The sequence below is a fragment of the Eptatretus burgeri genome, chromosome 3, assembly GCF_056783735.1.
Source record: "Eptatretus burgeri isolate ZD-2024b chromosome 3, Ebu_testis_v1, whole genome shotgun sequence".
Classification (NCBI taxonomy): Eukaryota; Metazoa; Chordata; class Myxini; order Myxiniformes; family Myxinidae; genus Eptatretus; species Eptatretus burgeri.
Genome location: NC_140963.1, coordinates 71,501,620 through 71,527,329, shown reverse-complemented (window position 1 = coordinate 71,527,329; position 25,710 = coordinate 71,501,620). Strand labels below are relative to the sequence as shown.

Here is a 25,710-nt window from a genome sequence, read left to right as displayed (position 1 = left end):
AAAGAGATTTTAGGTTCATTTTATTCACAGGAATTACAAAAGACAAAGATAAATTGAATTTTTTTTGACTCTACCCCCTTTTTAACTCTGCCCCTTTTTGACTCCGCCCACACAAGCCTCACCCATGCAAACCCCGCCCACGCAAACCCCACTCACACAAACCCCACTCACAAAAGCCACATCCACACAAGCCCCACCCTCACAAACCCCACTCACAAAAGCCACATCCACACAATCCGCACCCAGGCAAACCCCACCCACATAAGCCACATCCACATCCATCATATCCACTTTATTAGTTCCCCACACACAACATGTTTATTTAATTTTTAAAAAAAATTGCTTCACCCACACAAGCCACATACACACAAGCCCCACCCACACAAGCTCCACCCACGCAAACCCCACTCACACAAACCCCACTCACAAAAGCCACATCCATGCAATCCCCACCCAAGCAAACCCCACCCACATAAGCCACATCCACATCCATCATATCCACATAATTAGTGATTAGTTTATTAGTTCCCCACACACAACATGTTTATTTAATTTTTAAAAATTGCTCCACCCACACAAGCCACATCCACACAAACCCCATACACACAAGCTCCACCCACGCAAACCCCACTCACACAAACCCCACTCACAAAAGCCACATCCATGCAATCCCACCCACATAAGCCACATCCACATCCACCAAAGCCACATAATTAGTGATTAGTTTATTAGTTCCCCACACACATGTTTATTTAATTAAAAAAAATTGCTCCATCCACACAAACCCCATCCACACAAGCTCCACCCACACAAGCCCCACCCACCCACACAAGCCCTACCCCCTTCCCCCTGTGCGCCCCCACTTTTGACCCACCACCCCCCTCATCCCACCCCACACCCTTCCCCACACACACATGGGGAGGGGAGAGGGATGAGGGTGGTGGTGGGTCATTGGGGGAGCGCACCTTCCCCCCAACTCTCCCCCCACCCCTCCCCTTTACATCTCCTTTATCTTTTTTGTAATTCAAAATCAGATAATTATAAGGAAAGCTTATCTGAAAAATCAAAAGTAAAAACATTGAACAAAATATTCTTTCTCTGGAGTCTGACGGATTGTGATTTTTTCACCATTTTCTGTTCAAGGAAAGAGGAAGAGCCATTAGGGTATATAAAGATTACATAATGATATTTAAAAAAAACATTAAAACCAAAAGCATTTACCTCCAGAAGATTGAGTGTTGTGTAAGATTCTTCCAGAAGATTAAGTTGTGTGTTAGGTTCATCCAGACAGGTGTTTAAACTGAAAAATAAAAAAATAATAATGAATCAACACTCAAGAGAGATATAGACAGAGACGTAGACACAGAGACGTAGACACAGAGACGTAGACACAGAGACACACAAAGGGATAATTTCTCACCGTGACTCAACTCATTCAAGGTCAGAGGACGTGAGAGGACTTCCTTCCAACGAACAATAATGTCATTCAATTCTCTTCAAACAATTGAATGTCTTCAAGGATGTCATTCATTTTTTGCCATTCCTCGTGATATTCAAAGGCTTCATTTTCCAGATCAGTTATCAACAATGTTCTTATTGGGGACAATCTGTTAGAAAAAAACATACAATAATTATTGGTTGTTTCGTGATTTAATTCTTATAAGACAACAAATAATGAATTGGTTTAAGGATCTCACCTCTCATCTTGTGAAAATGATTGATCTGCAAGGTTGAAGTAATCATCTGAACACTCCATGTTCTGAATAAAACAAACTAAGTTCGCATTTGGTATTAAATAGTCCAAGTTGATGACTCGTATAGGAAATGTGGAAACAATTGGTTTTTTTGGGTGTGTCTCATAAAGGAAATGACTTTGGGTTTTTGGGGCTTGTGTGAGGCCTGAAATAGAGATTTTATCTTTTCTTTCATTTAAAACTTACTTTTAAATATCTTCTTTTGATTAAAAGTTGTTTTTGCTTGCTTTTAGCTAAACTTTGTTCTGTTAGTGTTCTGATGATTTAAGATATAACCATGAATTGTATTTGGAGTCGTGGGCACAGAATACTTCCTCATTTCCACGGCACGACTGTTCTCTTCAAGGCACTTCCCAATTTTACAGAACCGAAGGAGGGATAGTGAACTTCCCTTTCTTTCTTGCTTGAAGAGATAAAGTGAATATACTTGATGGAAATTAATGTTATAAGAAAATTATGTTTTTCCCTAAAGTAGAACATGGACAAATATTCGTTGGTTCGCTCTTTGAGTATAATGAAAATATGAAAGGGAAGAAGTACTTTAATCAGTAAGTCTCATTCTTTCATAGTCTCAATCTTACATTTGCTTGTATGGGAGGGGGAGGAAATGAGTCTCAATTTTGCATTTGCTTGTATGGGAGGCGGAGGAAATGAGTCTCCCATTTTACATTTGCTTGTATGGTATGGGGAGGAAATGAGTCGCAATTTTACATTTGCTTGTATGGGAGGGGAAGGAAATGAGTCTCCCATTTTGAGCTTTTGGGGTTTGGGTCAGAAAGTTTTTCCATTTTCCCCATTCATTTGAATGGGCGTCCCAGAAACCCCATTTATCATCTACTCTCATGGACAGGCGGTCATGCTTGTAACGTTTCGCCTCAATCTGTTCAGCCACTTCAAAGAAGATTTTTGAAGGTTAAAAAAACAACAATATGGCTGCTGAATCATGTGACCGATGATGTCATGAATTTTTTTCTGTGGACCATTTTATCCCTAAATGACCCTCAAAAATTGTCATACTCGTCAGATGTGGCGTTCTACATATGCAATTATGACGTCATAACGAGGGCACCTATGATGTCATAAAAAAATACATTCCCCATGAGGAGTACTTTCCAAGTGCCAAGTTTCAACTTTTTCCTTGGTGTGGTTTCAGAGATGCAGAGGTCCAAATTTTTTCATTTTCCAATATGGCTGCCACACTCTGTGACCGATGGCATCATAATTATCATTGAAACATTCCACATGAGTCGTCGCACCACTGGAGAAAATTTAGTCTCAATCCGACAAGCGGTTGCGGAGAAAAACACTAAAGCTCTGTATAGACAAACAGGCAGACAGACAAACAAATGAAATTGCTCGTTGAGCAAGGAATTGCCGGAATAACTTTGTCATATCTCTGAAAAAGCAAAAACCTGGAAATCAATTTAGTTCTTATAAGTCGATAGTGCTGCTGTTTAATGAGTTATAGCACTTGGTTTGGTCATGATCATAACTTGGAAGTCAATCGGACTTGAAATGGCATTTTTATCGCAATTTGAAATTTTTGACCCGACCCCCCGACATTCGACCCCTGACCACTAAGAATGGTGTTGGTGTGACACCCCAATGAGACATATGGTTTGATGCAGTATTAGAAGATGCACATTTTGGATTTGGTTTGAAGTCGATACGACCATTTTAGCGGACGTTATTGCGAAAATAACAATTTTGGTGACCTTGACCTTGATCTTTGACCTAGATTCACCAAAAACGACAAGTGTCTAAGTTGGACCATGGCCGACATCTGTATCCAGTTTGGTCATGATCGCTGAAACGGTGTGGCTGCTATGGGGTAAACAAACACACAAACAAGCAGACAAGCCGGTAGGCAGCGATGGGTCGCCGAGCATGGAAACTATAAGATATAGAGCAAAATGGATGTCATATAGTGGATAGGGAATCACCTTAAGGTTATGCATATCAAATCTCATCCAGTTCCATGATCTGATAACTACTCGGTATCCATTTGAATGAAAAGTACCAAAAATGCGGTTTGAAATCGTAAATCGCCAAAGTTCGAGGGGGTGCTGTGGGTGAACAAAGATCTAAATCGAAAATCCGGCTCGGTCGTTTGTGCACAATGTATTCCAGATGATTAGTGTGAATTTTCATGACCATCCGACCATAACCCTAGGAGGAGTAGCATTTGGCACGAAGGACCTCCATCTTTCGCATATTATCGATTTTTGCACTAATTGACCTTTGACCCCTGACCTAAGCGAAATTGGTCAATATGTCCTGAGGCAAAATTGTCGTACTCATTGAATAACATGAAGCTGCAAAGTTTCATTCGTATCGATGGACTCACCTGGTCGCTAGGGGGCTTTCAATTTTCGCCAATTTTCACGCATACCCTAATTGTAGTTGGCGCTGCGGGTAAAGTATTCCATATATCACAAAAACCGGAATATATTTGATAGAGCATCAGCTGTAGATCATTCGTGCCAAATTTCATAACCCTACGTGAGATAATGGCTTTCGGAATTGATTTCGCATGAACGGTACTGATTTTGAAGGTTTTTCGGTTGTTGCTCGGGAACCAAAGCCTCCCTAACAACCATCACAATTTCCAAAGCACTAGGTCATAAGATGTACCTACCACCCGAGCTTGGTCAAAATCCGCCCATGTTTACTACCAATTATGCTGATGACAAAGGAACAAACATCCAAACAAACAAACAGACAGAATTACTGATAGACCTGTGGTGGGAGGGGGAGAATCACCACCGGAAGAGGGCCAAATTTTCATCCAACTTTTCTAGATCAGTTTTTTGTGTAGATGACTAATATGAAAGGTGATCAGCCAGGTTCGGGGCATTTCCAAGATATTCCGGGTCAAATGTCAACCGGGGTCAAATTTAGCCAATTATGAGTTTTTACTATAAAACTGATTCTGAAAGCTAAGATGCAGTATTTTTATGACTCGTTTATGCTTTCAAGTGTCTAATCTTTATAAAAAAAACACAACCCACATCTTTTTATGGGTGACCTTAACTCAAAGGTCAAAGGTGAACAAATAACAACCGATGCAAAAACTGATACGATGCTGACACCGACCGAGATAACTTGGTTGCTCAAAATAGTAATCATCTAATGTTTCATCCAAGCTAAACTAGAGGTGTGGGTCGTCCTACGTCCGTTCTTTCTACCCCACCGTTGTAGCGTGCCACAAGGGCACCCACTTGCCCCCAAAAGTTTTTTTTTTTAATTTAGTTTTTTTTTCTATTTCAATTTCATTATCATATGTAGTTTCTAACCACTATAGTAATAAAAATCCATGCATTCTCTATTGATTTTTATTCAGATATTGCCTTAAAAATATATATCACACATTTTTCTTTAAAATATCTGAAAATCTTTTCCTTAACGCATAAATGCCCTTTTGTCTGAACTGCCCCTGCTCCTCATAGATTCTCGATGAAACATTAAGATGCTTTAGTATGTAATACCCCTAAAACATGTTTCAATCAAGTACAGTCAGATGAATCAACAGTTATTACATTTAAGAAATCTAACTAAAGACAGTGGAAGTAGTATGCCTACGTCACTGGATACAATCACCAAATATAGATGTTAGTTGGACATTTCATCACAATCACTGTCTTCACTGTAGTCTGATAACTCATCTTCACTATCTTCATCAGAAATATTACACAGAAGTTCCACAACATCCACAGGATATGGTATATCGACCCAATGGATTGATAAATCTTCAGTCCACCCATGGTTTACTGGAGTGTCCAAGAATTGCTGGGGTCTGTGAGCCAGATGCCACATCCTGGCTACATAGTTACTTTGAGCTGAATGTAATGCAGGGGTGCAAATTAACGGCCGCCCGGTCGCCAATGGCGCCTAACTTTTGTGCTGGGCAGGTACACAATACTGCCTTACCTGCCCGGCTGGCGAATCACCGGTGATTCCTGTTATTCTGTACAATTTGTACAAGCTTCTCAACTAGTTTTCTCAACTAGAACTACTGTTTTTGTCCGCAGAAATCCGTAGAAATCACCGGTAATTCTGCGGCGGCCATTTTGTCTGTTTTCATCTCATTCCAAATCACGTGTGATTGCGCGAAATTTGACAGTTTGGACGCATTTTCTCATGCCCAGGTTGGTTAAATGAGTGAATTTGGTTTAATGAGTAAGTTAGATGAATGAGTGAGTTTGATGAGTGAGGTAAGGTGAATGAGTGAGTTTGATGGGTGAGGTTGGGTTAATGAGTGAGTTTGATGGGTGAGGTTGGGTGAATGAGTAAGTTTGGGTGAGGTTAGGTGGATTAGTGAGTTTATATGTGATGTTGGGTGGATGAGTAGTACCCCCACCATTGTCCATCATCCACAACCCCCCCTCCACCCCATCGCCCATCACCCACAACCCCCCCCCCATCGTCCATCAGCCACAACTACCCCCACAAAAATGCCCCCCCCAGCACTTTTCACAACCCCCCTGCCCCCCATCACCCACACAAAAAGGTCCCCCCCATCACCCCCCACCACCACCCCACTCATCAAACTCACTCATCCATCCATCCAACTCACTCATCCAACCAACCTCACTCATCAAATTCACTCATCCAACCAACCTCATCCATCAAACTCACTCATCCAACCAACCTCACTCAAACTCACTCATCCAACCAAACTCACTCATCAAACTCACTCATCCAACCAACCTCACTCATCAAACTCACTCATCCAACCAACCTCACTCATCAAACTCACTCATGTGAGTATATTAAAAGTGTTTGATATCAAATTTGTGACTTTTGTCTTTATTTTATCAGGCAAGTAGAAATTCTGCTGGGCCGGTAACTTTTTCTAGTCACCGGCCCTGCTGGCCGGTGGATAAAAATGTTAATTTGCACCCCTGTAATGCCAGTGCTGACTCACATGGGGGTAATGAACACAGATCAGCTACCTTGCCATCACAAAATCGATTCCAGAAAATAGTAGATCTGGCTTCATTAATACGTTTGCATCTCCTTTGATTGTAGATTGCACAAGTACATATTTGAAGTCCATCAAACACTACGCTGGAAAGTTGTTGCTCGTTACCCAGTTCTGCGAATACTTTCTGCATATTTTCATCATCTTTTATCAGTGTGCACCAAGTTTTCTTCCCTTTTCGGAAAAATGATGAAACGTAGTCATTTCCCAAAAAGGCATGGATACCAAGCAATGCACGTTTATGGAGTTCAGTGAGTTGACATTGACTCAGATCAGGGAATCGCCGACCTTTGCCACTCCCGTGATCTATGATGATCTTTAAATGTTCACGTTCGTTGGCCAGTAAAATGATTGGAATGTCTGTATCCCCAGAACTTGAACGCACTACACAGACCATGGGACCACCAGAGTTTTCATCTAGTGCATGTTGGGTGAGGTAGCAGATCTTTGTATCAGCCTCTATGTGGTCAGTAGCCAGGGCTGGTATTTCCTCTGAGCAGTGTGACGTTATCTTTATGCAGAGATTCCCCCTTGCATAGTACACAACTCGGTCTCCAACGAGACTTTCCTCTTCACAGAGAACCTGTTCAATCAGCTCCACCATTCTCTCTTTGTTCCCTCCATTGCACATAAACTGTCCAAATGCAGCCGGAATTCTGATATCAGGTGTGCGCAGAATGTACTCATCTGACTGCCCTCTTGCAGTTTGTTCAGCCTGTTTTATGGAATGTGCATTGTATGTGTCACACGAGAAATATACCACTTTGTAACATGTGGGTATGTCAGCCATAATTCTCCTGGCTAACAACCGAAACTTATCTGGTACATTCACCAACGAACGTAAATACGCAATAAGGTCAATCACGTAAACTGCATTTTCTGGGACATCATAGGCTGTGTTCGGTAAATTCAGTGATGTGAGTGCAGCTTCCATCATCTTACTTTTTGGTGTTGTCCGACGACTGCCATCTGCTGTCGCAAGAGGTAGAGGTACCGTTGCTAAAGGATACTTCAATGCTTTATCCAAATCGACGGACATGTTTTCTTTACATGACTTTGCTGCCAGTAATCCAAGGATATCTCTCTGTACTGTTACATCTTTGGTCTTTCCTGCTGCAGATTTTACTGTTGTCTTCAGGTTGTCTTGAAAGCTTCTCCATGGAACTCTTGATATTGGATTAAAAAAGTGTGTGGTTTCACCATTCTTTTCGGTATCGAGTCAGGAGTTGAACGCATTGTAGAGTTCTCTTCCTCGTTGTTGTGTTGACAAAAGGTGGGCAGCGACATCATCCGGTAATGGTTTGCCTGAAACTATGTTGAACAGTTTGTTAGGATCAATTCCATGTGAGAATGGATTGATAAAATCTGACTTGATAACTTGCATAGTCTTTTTAAAATGATCATCTGATTTTTGGATCTCGTGTGGTCTTATGCACTTCCTTGGGTTGTGACTCGTGTCATCGAGCTTGGTAAGTTCCAGCAGAGAAGAAACCATAGCAGACGTAAATGGACGATTCAGCACCCACTTTCTGTATGCTGTTTCCTGATGAGTGAAGTTCTTGATGCCACCTGGTGTCTTTGAATTTTTCATAAAAGTCTGCTCTCCAGCTGCATCAGTTGACTGTCTGATACCAGTATTGTTCCTACAGACAGACAGGCCTTTCTTCAGAAGATCATCCTTGGCACCAGTATGCGTATCATCAAGTGTCATGAGTTGACGACAATAGAACGTTCCATATCTAGCGTAGTTCTGTTTGTTCATAGAAAAACAAAATGGCAACGAGTCTGTTCAGCATTTCAGTCGAAGGTCATACTCATTCAGGTTTATCGAGTAATGGAGTTTATGTTGACAATCAACAGCTTCAATGTAGATTGCCCAGAACTGTGGAGTCTTGCCATAGTCTCCTCGAAGACACTGATATTTTGTCTGCTGGTATTGTTGTTCAACACTAGAGAAGCCAACTTCTTCTGAAAGTTCCTGAGCAGCATCTGTGGGGACTTTATTGTGAACAATGTCCACAAGTCCATTCAATAAGTCTGGCATATAAGCTTCTAGGAACAGATGGTGCAGTGCTTCACTGAAGCTTTCGTGAATTGCCCATGATCTATTATAATGTTTTCCACTGAGCACGCCTTTGATTGTACCAGATGTGCTTGACCCTGCCTGATACACAACTTCTTCAAATCCGCTACCTGATACAAATTTACCAATAGTGCCAAATAATTCCATAAAGGCATGCATATCACCAAGGTGAATGATGACGTTGTCAAAGTCCTTCGCATTGTTCCATATGACATGATATAATTTGGCAGCAGCCCCTACATCAGTTGTTATATGAGCATATCACATATTGGCCTGAGCTGCCATCAGCTGAGATTGTTTAATACATTCCAGTACAGTTGGATACTCTGTAATGGGACTGATGATTGGTGGCAGAAATGTAATCAGTGTTGGTTGAGACGATGGATATTCATGCTGCTGAATAACCCAACCAACAAAACGGGGTACTGATTGTGTTATCAGGCTGTAATGTTGTTGCAGTAGTTTCCATGTGAATATCTCACTAGTGCTTATTTCATCCTGATCCCCATCAAAGACGGTGTTGACTGTAGAAAATTCGGGTGGGTTCTTGTGTGGATTTATCTTTCTCTGATCAAGCACAGCGAGAGTTCCTTCCATGGTCTGTCGCCGTGATGTTTGAATTTCAGTTGTTGGTCGCAACACTGATTGTGTGTCCCTCTCTTGGAATCCGATTCCATGTGTAGTATGAATAGGCTACTTCCTGCAGCATTTTCCTTCTTACAGTCAAAATTATCCCACCAAAAGAATGTTTGAACAGTGGCGCTCGCAGAAGATGGAATTAAAGGTAGACAATATCCCCTGTCTGCCATCTGTTGGGCTAGTTCAGCTTGTGCCGTTTCAATCAGACGAACTTGGTTATAACTGATTGAATGTCCCAATCGTCCAAGAGCAGAGACTACAGCTTTCTGTCCAGTCATGTTGTGTCGTCCCATTCCTAGCAATGTATGTTTCTGTGTCAGAAACTTTCCATTGGAATAGGCATAGATCAAATCTTGTGAAAACGATTCGGCAAGCTTTCATGATTTATCACTAGCTGTGTGATGTGAGGATTTCAAATCTATCAGTTTCGTGAGAGTTTATCAAACATTTGGGGGATCTGCAATTTTGTGCTCTTAATGAATCGCTAGTTGGAGGCCACGGTAGATCTTCAGCACTTTCTATCATTTCTTTTATGGCTGTCTGCAGTATATTTGCTGCCTCTGCAAGAATAAAATCATTGCTTTCTTTCACATACACAGATAGGGTACTATTCGATAGTACTTTCTGACTGATAACCATGAGTGGGTGATGATAAGACACACTGACAAAAAACAATTCTCCAGAAAAGTGGTCCTCTAGATTTTCTTCACTTTGGCTCGTAACCTAGTATCATCGCCATCGAGTCCATATATTTCTATCAAGAGCTTCATAGATGCTGACTGTTTACAGCCAATTACATGATTTTGAACAAATGAATATAGTTCATTGGAGTTTGTTTGACACTGGTGTTGATAATTATCTTGTGAGGTGGCAGTGGATGGTTTTGAGCATATCCGTGTATAATCTTTGTAACACTTTCTATGCATCATAAATTCCTTTGCGATGAGATGTTGGCCCTCTATTGCCAACGTCATCCCATAATCATTTTTCAGGCTTGCAGCTTGCATGATTCTCTCACATGCTGATTTCGTCTGGATTACTGCTATTTGCTGTTTTTTCCCCGTCTACTTTTATGGGTTTCGCTGTACTACAGTTTGGATTCATACATTTCTTTGGGAACATACCCCTGCTATCACTCGATCCTACATTTCTATTTTTCCTCGCAATTAGTCTTTCATCCGATTTTGCCTCTCTTTTACGTTTTGCATTTCTAATTGATAAACCCTTTGTGAATTTTTTGTAACAGTTCATATGGACACAATTAATTCTGGGGTGCAGAACATCCGGTATGGCTTCAGCCTGAAGCGTATGTGCATTGTCACAACCTAGTTCATTTCTGGCATCCTTTGCCTGGTGTAAGCATTGAAACGTTTCATTTCTCAGACCAGTCAATTTGCCACAGTTCAGGTGATCGTAATGGACAACACAGCTCCTCTTCCTTTTTTCAGTCATATTGGATCATTTCACTGGTTTCATCCTGAAAAGAAAGAAAACCATTTTTGCTTATGTTGAAGTAGAAGGTTATCGGCTCCAGTGCTGCCATTCCTGTGGATTTTACCACAAATTTATGGATTTTGGATCAGCATAGGGATTTATGGATTTTTTTTTAGAAAAAATGGAAATTTTTCATCCACTGATCAATGGATTTTTCTGTGGAAATGGGAGTTTTTTGGGAATTGGAGTGCTTCCGCGATGTCAATCATCTTGTCACTGTTGTGGACGGACAATATGCGCAAAAAGGATGCGAAATTTTGAAGACGTCAGAAAGTCAAAAAAGAAAATTGGAAATCGGACGAATTTCAACCATAATTAAAGGTCAGAGCAAATAAGCGCTTCTTAGGAACAGAAAAGTGCATTAAACTGGTAAAATATGTGCTGATCTTGTTAAAATATGCAATATGTGGATTTTGGGAACATTTATGGATTTTGGACCGAAAATATATGGATTTTAGAAAAAATTTAGTAGCAACACTGGTCGGCTCTGATAGTTCCATTGTGTGCCGTTTTAACATGAAGCCTGTGAGCTCAAACGACATTCAATTCAAACGTTACGAAAATGAAATTTATTGAACGATAACTGCATCAATTCCGTTCTGGGGTGACAGACAATAAAAAATACGATCGAGGTAATGAAAATATGCAACTGAATTGTACATTTATGGGATAATTTACAAGAAAAACTTTACTTACCTAAATTGCAGCTTGCGCCGATCTTCACTTCAAAATAAATGTCGCAAGGTCTCACATTACAGTTTCAGCTGAACCGTGCAAAAAAGGAATTTCGTTCCGGGGTGACAAGAGAAAAAATATATTAGTAACAATATATTTAAAGTTATATAACTTTCCGATAAATTACTGCAGCGCCTTGTAATTTAATAACAAAAAAAACACGTTGTTGTGGTGGAAAGATGAGAGACAATTGGCAGCATATTATCGAAAAGTAGAATAAGATATTGGCTTTAAGCCTGTACAACATGGGCATAGTAACAGCCGATGACAGTAAAAAGTTGCTTCAGGGGCCCCTTCGGGATTGGGGGCCCTAAAGCTTTAGCTTCATTAGTTTCATACTAGATATGCCACTGGCTGCAAAAGATGGAAATTACTCATTGTCATTTTCATCAATTTATTCTTTTCAGTTTTAGCGTTTTTTACACAGACTTCAGGCTATTTTACCAGTTTGAAATTATTTGCAATTTAAAAAATCAATATTTTTGAAAACGTTCTGGGGGCAAGGAGGTGCCCCTGGGGACCCCACAAGGACACATGGGTGGGAAAATGTTCAGAGGTGCCCGTTCCTCTATTTTAGCTTAGATGAAACATTGATCTCAATTATCAGCAACATAGACCAGTTTTAGGCATTTTATCTGTTTTTTTCACTAGTTGTTATTTGTTGACCTTTGAACTTTGAGTTAAGATCAGCCCTAAAATGATTTGATTTTCTGTTTTGATAAAGATTAGACACTTGAAAGTATAAACGAGCCATAAATACAGAGTATTTCAGCTTTCAGAAACAGTTTTATAGTAAAAACTCATAATTGGCTAAATTTGACCCCGGTTAACATTTGACCCGCAATATCTCGGAAAAGCCCCCGAACCTGGCTGATCACCTTTCATATTCGTAATCTACACAAAAGACTGGTCTAGAAAAGTTGGATGAAAATTTGTCCCTCTTCCGGTAGTGATTCCCCCTTCCTACCACCCGACTATGACAATAAGGGTCACCTATTTCGGCGACCCAACAGACAGATAGACACACAGAGAGGAGAGATGTTGCCTCGCCCATGGTCTGTTTCCAAGCATAAGCTTAGTCAAGGTGTCACCATCTTCTGGGCTGTCCCACCCTTCATTCAATGTTATTGTTGTCTGTTTCTGTGCATTGGGCCCTCACCAAAAAGTGTTGCATCCTCAACAAGGGGTCTACAGCTCACTTCGCTGCCATAGCTTGCAGTGCACTGGCCAAATGACCCGTGATGTTCTTTAAGATGTAAAGGTTTTTCCATGTGTCTTGCTGGGTACAAGTCCTCACCTGGCTTCGCCTATACAGAAGGTCACCCATGATACAACTTTACTCTTTACTCTTCTAAGATTACAATCACCACCTTCGAAGTGCACACATTACATATGATTTGCTTCTGACAGTTTCCCTGATACAAAGTTAAATCTAAACTACTCAAACACACGGAACAAGCTAAAGCCTAGCCTTAATCGAGCTATACCCCTCATCCCCCCACTAACATGCAACAACAATAGACTTTTGGCCTCAAACATTACGTTATTTACTGTGACCGTTCATTGTATGCTACTATAATAATCACCGACTTGAATATTTTTGCAGCGTTTCAGTGTTTTGAACAATCCAGAAAGAAGAAAAGATCGCTTGAAGATTACTTGAAGTTTCTCTCTGACCTTGGTAAGGAAACGTTTTTTGACTTTCTGAAATACACTTTCAAAACTAGTTCTCAAATATTAGCATATTTAATGTTCTTGCAGATTCTTATGGTGTTGGTCTTTTTTCAAATACTGTCCTGGGACTTGGAAAGGAATTACTTGATTTACAAAAACAAAATGTGTTGAAGAACTCATGAAATGCATTAAAAATGTGCTATGAATGGGATATACACATTAACCTACTTGTTCAATAGAATTAGTAAGAAAATGTAAAAATGCATATTCTTAGTTTTTTTTATGCATGCCTCCTATTTTTTGCCATCAAACTTTTTTGAATGCCCCAAATATTGAAGATATTAAGTATTATACAATTTTTGAAGTGTGTGTGTGTGTGTGTGTGTGTGTGTGTGTGTGTGTGTGTGTGTGTGTGTGTGTGTGTGTGTGTGTGTGTGTGTGTGTGTGTGTGTGTGTGTGTGTGTGTGTGTGTGTGTGTGTGTGTGTGTGTCAGTGTCAGTGTCAGTCATATATAGGATGGGAAATAATGATGGAAACATCGGGGGGAAAGGGTTTAAATACAAATAACATGTGATGGAATCGTATCTCATTGTAAAAGTGAAGTGCTCTGCAGTACAGTCATGTGTTGAGTTGGTACAGTGATTGGTTGTGTTGCAAGCAATAAGAAAGTGCCATATCTGAAGGACTATAATCGTACTATAAGGTACACGCAAGGGAAACCCACGGGAATACACATGTATGACATTTGGACATCTTGAGTTAGATGCTGCATTTATAGTTTTCCAAAATGGGTGCTAGCAATTCATCAGATCCAGAAATTATGTCATCGACACAATTTATTTACTTCACATAATATGTGAATACATGTCCATGCACATGTGAAATACCGTTTGTAATACGTATAAAACATTGTAATGTACAATTTTAAAGTACAGGCAGTGGACAGTCAATGTAATTGCATGTAATGCAAAATGTCTCTTGAAGACCTCAACTCTCCCCTCCCTCTCCCTTTCTCTCTCCCTCATGCCCCCCCCCCCAACTCAATCTCACCCACCCACTCTCCTCTCCCCCGATGCTCTCCCCATTCCTCTTCTCTCCCATCCCCCTTATTGACTTCCCTCTCTCTCTCACTCTCTCCTCACATCGCGCACACTGAATGTACACCCTGCATCGAGCACACTGCAAACCAAACCCGCCTTGACTGACTGACTTCTGTCGTTCATTTTTAAACTTGAAAGCATCGAATACACTCTGTTTTACAAATTAAAAATTGCTTCAAACCAAACGCTCTTAATAAATATTGTGTTTAATAAATATTAGTCCACATATTCAATTTATTGAATTCAAATGCTGCCAAGCCCATATGTGCGCGATCCTCACCCCGTGGCAAATGTTACGCACTAATTCCCCGATCGATTCGTGTGTCCTTCATTTTCACACCGCAAGTTGAGCTTTAACAAGCTCGCTCTGCTGCTTTATGCCGAAACGTCTTTTTAAGGTAGAAACGAGGTCTATTAAAAACAGTGCCTTCAGGCATCATCGTCAAAACCTTGGCTGTCACACACAGAGTTTATACGCGGAAGGCTCATTGTTCACACGCGGAGGGCTCATTGTTCACACGCGGAGGGCTCATTGTTCACACGCGGAGGGCTCATTGTTCACACGCGGATGGCTCATTGTTCACACGCGGAGGGCTCATTGTTCACACGCGGAGGGCTCATTGTTCACACGCGGAGGGTTCATTGTTCACACGCGGAGGGTTCATTGTTCACACGCGGAGGGTTCATTGTTCACACGCGGAGGGCTCATTGTTCACACGCGGAGGGTTCATTGTTCACACGCGGAGGGCTCATTGTTCACACGCGGAGGGTTCATTGTTCACACGCGGAGGGCTCATTGTTCACACGCGGAGTGCTCATTGTTCACACGCGGAGGACTCATTGTTCACACGCGGAGGGCTCATTGTTCACACGCGGAGTGCTCATTGTTCACACGCGGAGGACTCATTGTTCACTCGTGGAAGGCTCATCCCTCCCTTAAGTCCAGCTAACGGCTTTTCCCCTGTTTGTGTTGGCGTTTGCTCCACACTCCCCCTTCCAAGCACACTCTCCATTCCCGACTCAAAGCACACTCTGTCTCACATTCTGTCAGGGAAAACTGGGGGTTTGATGAAACCAAACTGCAGCATATTCTCCATTACACCATCCACACGATCCCCATCACATTATCTTATCTCTCTGGGAATCGCACCACCTTCGTTCGCCTTGAGTGTTCATAATGTCTTTTCCTGTCCCTGCAAAGCTATAAATCAATCTGTTTGCACTGTTTGCATACATTCCATGACCTATTCCTTCACTTTCTCCAATTTCATTATTATTATTATTATTATTTTTACAGTTTTCTTTTATTATTCGTTAGTTTTCCATAACTCTTTATATATACAATGTCAAGGCTCTGATAAGAGCTAACACACAATGTATAACAAGGGGAGCAGGAGATAAGAGGGGTGGGAGAGGGAAGCACAAAACAGTGGGAACAGAGACATTATGAGGTCTGTGAAAAGGAGAGGGATGGGGGTGGGTACACGGGGTAAACAAGATGGACACTACAGGGACTTTCAGAAAGGAAAGCTGAGAATTTGAAGGAGGTGGGTTTGGGGTGGATTAACGGGGGTAGAAAAGATCGTGGCTTTGGATGGGGGCAGAGCACATAACTGCATAAGAGATGGCAGTGAACAGCTGTTTTGAAGACCTGGAGGGAAGAGTGGGATTGAAGAGAGTGTGGGAGTTTGTTCCAAAGGTGGGAAAGAAGAGGAATGAAAAATGAAGGTGAGCAGTGATTCTTGATGTTTTAGTTTTATGGTAGTTTTACCAGAAGGTAGTTTTTGAATGATGATGGTAGTTTTATGGTTGCTTCGATGATTGATGGTAGTTTTACCAGAAGGAGGTTGGTGGTGGACCTTGAGCACCCTGTGAAAATATAGAAGGGGGAGTGCACATCCCAGACAGTGCAGGGGGGTGTGAAGCCAGAGAAGAGACGGGAGAAGACAGAAAGACCACCAACCTGCCTGCGGTGAGAGAGTTAGTCCCAAAGACTCAGCCTTATTGCAGGAGATACTAATGCTCCTAAATGTCTTGGTTTCCACAGTGTGAAGCCGAGAAAGGTGAGAAGCATGTGCGACAGCCCAGATAGGAGAGCAGTACTCCATCAGGCTGCAGACAAAAGCTTTGTATGTGGTCAGCGCTCAGGTATACCAAGAGAGGATTTGCACGAGGGAGGATGCACAGTCAGTGACTGGCTTTGGAGGCCAGCTTGGAGATGTGGCTTTCCCGGAAAAGATCATAGCAGATAGTGAGGCCCAAAAGTTTGAATGGAAGGAGTACTTCAAGAGGATTGTTGAGAAAGTAGATGGGTTTTGGGGGGGGGTGGGGTTCCAGACCGTCTTTTCGGAGAGACATCGAGAGAGTGTGAGATTTGCCAGAATTGAAAGACATGTTCCACGTGTTGCACCAGCTGGTGATTTCATCCAGGTGTAGAGGCTGCTGCATGCCGATCTGAGGAATGACAGATGGTACGGCAGAATGTGGGGTCATCAGCAAAGACATAGAGATAATGTTAGAGTCAGAGAGATCGTTGATGAAAACCAGAAAAGGAACAGGGCTCAGAATGCTTCCTTGAGGAACTCCAGCCCTGACAGGAAGATGGGATGCGAGAACTCCATTAAGGGCCACACGTTGGTTGTGACAGGAGAGGAAGTCTGTGAGCCATGAGTGGAGATGTCCTTGGATACCATAGGAAGAGAGTTTGGTGAGCAGGGTAGGGTGCTAGACTATATCGAAATCACACGGTATTTCTCGGGAGATGGCTCTGATTCCATATCCAGCATTGAGGACCTCCATCCATTGTTGGGAGAGCAGAAGCAGCATATCCAGGGTAGAATGACCTTGTCTGAAACCAAATTGATGATCGGAAATCAGGCCTTGAAGAAGAGGAAGTATTTAATATCTGATGCGATGATGAATTCCATCACCTTGTTGATGATTGAGAGAACGCTGATTGGTCTGTCGTTGCAGGGATCTGTTTTTGCACCTTTTTATGCAGGGCAGTAATGTTTGCTGATTTCCAAGCAGATGGCAGATGACCTTGAGCAAATGAGAGGGTGAATAGAACAGAGAGAGGGTGAGCAAGAGCAGAAGAGCAGGTTTTTAGGATACGTGGGCTGATGCCGGCTGGACCAGTTGCAGAATCTGAGGCGAGGTTTGACAGCAAGCTCTTCACTTTGTCAGAAGAAAAGGACACAGAGTCCAGAGACAGTTGGATACGACTGGGTGAGGTGAGCACAGAAAGTGATGGGTTTTGGACACAAGATTTTGATGCAAACACCGAGTTTAGGCATTCAGCCTTTTGACGTGCGTTACCAGCAGTGCGGCCATTTGAGGTAAGTTAGGGGATGGAAGGGGAACATACACCAGACACAGATTTGATTAGACACCACAAGGATTTGGAGGAGGGAGAGAGGTTTGAGAGTTCAGACTTGAGCTTAGAAGGATGTTATTTTCTGGCTCTCCTGGGGTAGATACACACTATCTGGGTAGATACACACTTGTTCTGAGCTTTGCGGAAGGAACTGAGATTACCCTCAGTTGGGTTTGCTTTCCTTGAAGCAAAAGCAAGTTGTTTCAGGACAACTGCCTCGCCACAAGCTTCAGTATACCATGGGCGGGAGGAAGGGTAGGACAACTGAAGACTAGAGGGGATAAATCTGTGCACGAGGGAGAACAAGTTTCTTTGAAAGAATTCCCAGGATGAGTTGATGTTGGAGAAAGTAGCAATGGGAGACCAGTCTCGAAGTTTGATGGCTGCTTGGAGACCCTGCCAGTTGGCCTGAGTGGAATGCCAGACTCGACTGTGCTGACGTGGTTCTCTGATAACAGCCATAGAGATATCCACTTTGACAAGCACGTGGTCAGAAGAACCGATTGGAGAAGAGAAGAACAGCAGATATTTTCAGGGAAATTTGTCAAAATCAGATCCAGAAGAGACGTAGTACTATTAGTTGAAATCAGAGTCAGGAAATTGACCGATTGAGTCAGTCCCAAAGAGTTGCAGAAAGCTTTTGCTGAAGTGCCATGACAGGTGAGAGAGGTACCCACACCTATAGGCCATCAGCCGTAAGCTGTATCGTGCAATTTCTTTCCACTCATCGGGGGGGGGGGGGTAGACAAAACCTTGATAATATTGTGACGTCCACGGGACTTGAACAGTCCCGCCAACGTAGAATGAGCCGAAACGATGGAGGCGGTTTATTTATTTATAACCCAAACATGGCGGTTCTAATCGCTCTACCGCAAACGGGACGAGGAAGGTGGCACGAGTCACTTTTCACTGAGTTGATGATGTTTATTTGTTTTTATTATTAACCAGAAATAACAAGACTCGGCAAGAAAAGGGATCCGGGGCGATTCGATGGGATGGTGTGGGATCGGGCGTGGGGAAAACACAGACAATTCCAATGAATATACAATTCTCAAACCCTCTAAGGCGCCAAGTACACACACACACACACACACACACACACACACACACACACACACACACACACACACACACACACACACACACACACACACACACACAACGTAGCTACTTCTGGTGGTCAGGCTGGACCGTGGTGTGGACGCAACTGTCCCTGGATCAGCGTCGGACGAGCTGGCCTTGCTCTTGTCAGGGGGGGCAGGAGAAACCGTGGTGTTGTCGACCTCCTGGTCCTGGCCCAAGTCCGCTCACAGCCGCCAGGGAACCAGTTCTGGCGCCAAATTGCGAGCAGGAGAAGGAGGTAGGTCCGCCCGCCGTTCGACCCCGTACTCCGAGTCAGCAGAACCCCAGAGCCAACCAAGGTGAGGCACGAGGCTCAGCAAGGCTCCAAGACATGATGAAGAACACGATCGAATCAGCACAACAACAAGTACGCTTCCCGCGCAACAGCCTCCACACCAAAAAAACACGATCTTTTTGTCCCGATCTTCTTCCTCTTCCTTTTCGACCCCGAACAGAACCTTTTTATCCTCCTGTCCTCGTCACTTCCAATCGAGCCGTTTTATTGGCCCACCGCCGTCGCCTTCCGCCAATCGTGATCACGGGGCGGAGCCATCCGCAGCCCTGTCCTGTGACGTCACGGCCAGCCTCCAGGGACTACTAAAAGGGGTTTACGCAGACACCCTTACCCTATCCCATGTCCCTATCTAATTACGTGACAATTATCATTTCCCCCTTGAAGAAATGAACATTTACTAGACAACTTATCACGACTGAATTGGTACTTATTACATCGAGATCCTGGTAAACTCGAACAGCATGGCATACCTAATTAAACATCCTAATTACCCTTTGAATGCATACCCCCCCCTCAAACGTAACAATATGATAGTATATATCGAAATACATACATATCCAAAAGTTCTCCACTCAAATAGCTGCAGTTATTGTGTATTTTCATCTTGAAAATCGATGCATTCGCCACGCTCTTCATTTGAATTTTCTCCACACGGATCACGTGACGCCTCGACAGCCAATAGACGCTCCCCCGTGTATTATTCACCAGGACAATGTAGCGAACGAAGAAGTCAAACGTTTTACGTCTGTGAGATGGGATAAATGGAGAGAAAAGTGTCAACAAATGGCTCGTCTTAGGCGGTCACGGACGACGTTTAGCCAGCGCGGAGCCAGACGACGCGGACGACGTTTAGCCAGACGTGCCAGCGCGGGAGGACTAACTTCGATCATGGGCCCATTGTACCCGGAGTGCCCGTGTAAAGATTTCAAGCTACCCCCCCCCCCTTTCAAGTTACCTCCCGATAATATGAAATAGATTTCAAGTTACCCCCGGGGGTAGCTTGAAATCGATTTCATCCTACCCCCTACGATTTCAGATTACCCCCCTCAAAACATTTATTTATGTATGTTTATTTACAAAAAATAGTAATTGAATTGATATTGAAAACTAATTAGGGAAAAACTATTGACCACGTGACAGCCTTTATAGAGTTTGCAATGAATTTTAATTTTATTATGAATGATTTTATTTTAATATTGTTATTAAATGAAATCAGTATATCTCTTAGTTATAGTTTTTGCCACATTTTTATGAAATCCTTCTTCGATATAGTTTATACAATTAGACATACTGGTATATCTTTTTAACCAACTCAGACTATCTATCTATCTATAATTCCAGCAATCTGTGTGTGTGTCTGTCTGTCTGTTTGTCTGCGACCACCGTTTCTCGATGACCGCCCGTCTGATCCGATGACTTGCCAGGAATATTGCCGGGGACCCGCGGATGTGCCTTTTCGAGGTTTGATATCGATCGGACGAGCGGTTCCCAAGTTACGGCCATTTTACTGCTTTTCTGTGTTGAAAAGGTGTATATATAGTTGCTGAAGATGTCGTTCTCCTTCTCACCTTATCATGCCAATTTTTCCCAAATTATTAATAACCGGACGATCACCGGTCCGATCGGATTGAAACTTGCCAGGAATATTGCCGGGACCCGCGGATGTGCCTTTTCGAGGTTTGATATCGATCGGAAGAGCGGTTCCCAAGTTACGGCCATTTATCTGTCGACCAATGACAAGACACGGTGCTATGACATCACGAATGACGTCACAATTAATGTCTATTTATTTATTTATTTATTTATTTATTTTTTGCACGATTGACGATCTGATCTGATTGAAACTTGCCAGGGATATTGCTGGGGACCCGTGGATGTGCCTTTTCGAGGTTTGATATTAATCGGACGAGCGGTTCCCAAGTTACGGCCATTTATCTGTCGACCAATATCTGCGAGGGAGAGGGGCGGATGAGAGTGGGGGCGAGAGAGAGAGGGGCGAGCGAGGAGGGGCGAGCGAGGAGGGGTGAGAGAGGAAGGGCAAGACGAGGGGAGAGAGAGGGGGGTAGGAGTGGGGACGAGAGAGAGAGAGAGAGAGCGAGAGAGGGGGACGGAAGAGGGGGGCGAGAGAGAGGGGCGAGAGAGCAGGGGTGAGACGAGGGGGAGAGAGAGGGGAGGGAGGGGGCGAGAGAGGGGGAGAGAGGGGGCATCACAATTCAAGAGAGGGGGAGAGAGGAGGGGACGAGAGAGGGGGGGTGAGAGGTGGGGGGAGAGAGGAGGGGCGAGAGAGTGGGGAGCAAGAGCAAGGGGGGCGAGAGAGAGGGGGCGTCACAATTCTTCTTCGTTTGATGTGACGTCACAATTGACGCTGGGGACATGAGTATGTTTCCCAGGTGTTTCCCAAGTTATGGCCATTTATGATACGGTTGGTTCGATCTAATTGAAATAATGCCCCAATCCAGTCGTCGTTTACGCACCGATGGGCCCGCCCCTACGGGCCCGCCCTTATGGGCCCGTACTAGTATTTACAATTATGGTAACAACGCAATAAAATGAATGTAGAAGAAAGGCAATGAAAACAGCTTATTTTTAATTCACAATTTCGTTGTGGTGGTGGTGTTTTAAAAATCAGTGTGGAAAGAGGGGAACGATGAGCGCCAGAGCTCTGCCAACATGATGTACCCTGATTGACTCTTTCCCGGACTGAACACGCCCTCTTAGACCGTCAATTTATATCTGAAATCCAATGTACATATTAAAAACACCCGAAAATAAGTTGCAATAGGCCTACGTCCAGATAACATCAAAGGCTATAATCTGAAGGTAGGGGGAACCAGGGAACGGGTATGAGGTCATTCCTTCATTGCCCGGATTCTCTTCTTTTCTTTGTTCTTCGAAAGTGCGGTGTCTGACAATAGATTCTGTACCTTGAATGCGTGCATGTTAACTGTTCAAATTAAAGAGGTATTCGATTGTCGGATGCACCCAAACAACTGCCGTTCATTACATTAATTGTCAATATCAACCGCCATCATTACCTGTGTTGTGTCTTGCGTGTGTGGTCTTCAAATTAAAGCGTCCAAGCGGTGTTCGATCGTCCGATGTGCGCCAAAAAGTGCCATTCATTGAAATTTGCATTCTGATTCTCGGTCACTTTCCACTGCTCCTGTTCAGTCTAGGGCTCGGCCTATATCATGTTAAACTTGCCCCATCAGACGCCAACCTTCCAGTCACACTGCAGAGGATGCAATTTCCAGTCAGACGTGCATACTCGATGACCATAAACAAATCCCAGGGCCAAACATTTGACAAACTCAGAATATACCTCCCAGCCCCCGTGTTCTCCCATGGCCAACTAGATGTTGCATTTTCACGTGCAAGAGGTTACTCCTATATATCTATCAAAGTGGACAATAATTCCTCACAAGGACTATTCAGTAACAAGACACTCACCCAAAATGTCATCTACAGGGAGGTCCTTGAGAAAACTAAGGACAGGTAACCAGAGTGCATCATATCCCTAATGACACCCTCCCCAGCTTCCCATAACATCACCTATTATGCCTCATCCACCTTTTGCCACCCATTCAACTCCGTGCGGAGCACGGGTATATGCTAGTCAATTTAATTATCTCAACAAATTTGTTCATGACCCTCAAAAAATTTCGTATTGATCCGATAAAAAAAATTGATGCATACAATTATGACATCCTCATTATGGCACCAATTACATCATCTTTATCAAATGTTTTCCCCATAGTGAGTTCCTGACTTATGGCAAGTTTCAATTTTTTTTTATTCATCACTTTCAGAGATGTCCAAAGTTTTTCTTTTTTTCCAACATGGCTGCCATACCACATGACCTATGATGTCTCCTGTCATAGTTATGATAAAAAATTATCCTTGGTACGTGCTCTGATGTTGAAAGTTTAGTGTCAATCACTCAAGCATTTGCTGAGAAAATGAATTTATAAGTGAATAAATAGTGAAAATGTCTGGCGGAATAAAACAAAATCCGTACAAATACAAATGGAGTATCCTTCGGTACCTTGATAATTATAATTAGACATGTGCTTTATCACCGCAAGCAATAATTCCAGGGCCAAAGCTACTCCATCTTGATCGAACCCCGCTTTGATCGGACACTAAACCCATGATGTGATTGGTATCAAACTTATTTTCTCGAAGGGTAGTCGATCACATCTTTAAAGTTTTGCATTCATCGTATAAGGTTTATTTTTTGACCCAAAATGGCTGTCAGACGATGTGACCTTTGCAATTTCAATTGTCAAAGTGTATTTCCATTTGTAGTCAATCATACATTTTAAGTTTTGCATCCATTATTTGAGTGGTTTGAGAGAAGTAGATTTTTGAAAGAAGTGGAGGTGCAAAATCAGTACACGGACAGTGAGAAATTGAATTACTGATGTAAACTGCAATGACACTTCCAGGGTGGTGTTCAGGCATTTCAAAGCGGAATGAGACAATAGCTGGGGAGAGACATGAAGGAGTCATGGCCATTCTCTTGGTGGAAGGATTCTGTTAAACAGCAGGGTTTTATCAGCAGGGCCCTGAATTGACATATCTTAAATTGGAGCTGAGGCCTCAGACGCTTGGTTGAGGGGTTGGGGTGGGGGTTGGTTGAGTGGGAAGCTTTGAGTGGGCGAGGTGACGGGAAAGCTTTGAGTTGGTGGGTTGAAGGGATGGAGTGAGGAGAGATGCAGAACGAGGAGAGATCACAGGACAGCAGCTTAAAGCACAGCTTAACACTGGTCGAAGTAAGGAAGTCTCAGTTTCAACTGTGGAAAGAAGACTTCAAGCTGCAGTTTTGACAGTCGAGTGGCAGTAAGAAAGCCATTTCTAAGATGGCAAAATAAGAAAAAGAGGCTTGCCTGAGCCATGAAGCACTGCCAAGGACTACTGAAAACTGGTGGAAGGTCTTATGGACCGATGAATCAAAATTTGAAATCTTCAGTTCATCATGCAGGGTTTTTGTATACCGTCAAGTAGGCGAAAGTTTGGTTCCTCAGTGTGTGACACCAACTGTCAAGCATTGAGTAGGAAGCGTGATGATCTTAGGCTCTTTTGCTGGATCCAGAGTCGGCGACTTGCACAGAGTAACTAGCACCCTGAACCAAAAGGGCTACCACAGCATTTTGCAGCACCATGAAATACCCTCTGGTCTATGCCTAATTGGTCAGGGGTTCATCCTACAGCAAGATACCAACCCAAAACATACCCCCAGGCTATGTCAGAACTACGCTAGAAGAATATAACAAGATGGTAGGCTTCAAATCATGGAATGGCCAGGACAGTCTCCAGACTTATACCCCCTCGAGCTGGTTTGGGATGAACTGGACAGAAGGGTAAAAGCAAAGCAACCGACAAGTGCAACACATTTGTGGGAACTTCTGCAACAGTGTTGGGAAGAACTTTCCGAACAATATTTGATTTCCATTGGAGAAAGAATGCCACGAGTATGTTCGGCTGTTATATCTGCAAATGGTGGCTACTTTGATGAGTCAAAAATTTAGATTAAATTTTGTTCCACAAAACGATTCCATGATTTATTTTTTATCTGCGATTGTTTATTTGTTCTGTGCTTTAATTTTAGAGTCCATTGAAACATTAAACTGCTTAAATATCAGTAAAAACTGGAAAAATGTGGGTGTTCTAAAACTTTATGCCTGGTGTTGGCTTAATGGTTAGGGTGGTGGGCTTTGGATCCCAGGGTCCTGAGTTCAAATCCCACTCAGCTGTTGCATTAATACCAAGTGGGGTTAACTCGGCCTGTCATCCTTCCGAGGTCGGCAAAACGAGTGCCTGCATGCTGGTATACTGTGTCGGAGTGGCGACCCATCCAGGATTGTGCTCAATAGCCAAGGAGACTTTAAAGCAGCACCAACACTCTGCACAGAGTATGGTCACAATCTCCTCACTCCCTCTAAAACTTTAGACCGGTTATATATATATATATATATATATATATATATATATATATATATATATATATATATATATATATATATATATATATATATATATATATTGATAGTTACTAGTACGGGGCCGTACGGGTGGGGCCCGTAGGTGCGTAAACGACGACTGGATTGGGGCATTTTTTCACACCCCCCCTCACCCACTCCCCCCCCCTCTCTCGTCCCCTCATCTCTCCCCCTCTCTCGTTCCAGTACCCTCTCTCGTGGGTGAGGCTTGCCAGTATGTGCAGCTTCGTTCCTTCGCTCTCGTAAACGACGACTGGATTGGGGCATTTTTTCAATTAGATCGGACCAACCGTATCATAAATGGCCATAACTTGGGAAACACTTGGGAAACATACTCAGGTCCCCAGCGTCAATTGTGAAGAAGAAATCAAACGAAAAAGAATTGTGACCCCCCTCTCTCTCCCCCCCTCGCTCCCCCCTCATCTCGCCCCTCCTCTCTCCCCTCCCCTGTT

General features: G+C 43.0%; 1 protein-coding gene across 4 annotated transcripts in view; it reads left to right on the top strand.

Moving 5' to 3' along the window:
* LOC147030159 (complement C3-like) overlaps nucleotides 1-25,710 on the top strand; it is a 741,443-nt gene that overhangs the window by 345,039 nt on the left and 370,694 nt on the right. For all 4 annotated transcript variants that reach the window (XM_085873916.1, XM_085873917.1, XM_085873918.1 and 1 more), the window contains one exon: nucleotides 13,296-13,370. In XM_085873916.1, coding sequence (XP_085730042.1) covers nucleotides 13,296-13,370 — 75 coding nt within the window. The remainder of the gene's footprint in view (nucleotides 1-13,295; nucleotides 13,371-25,710) is intronic.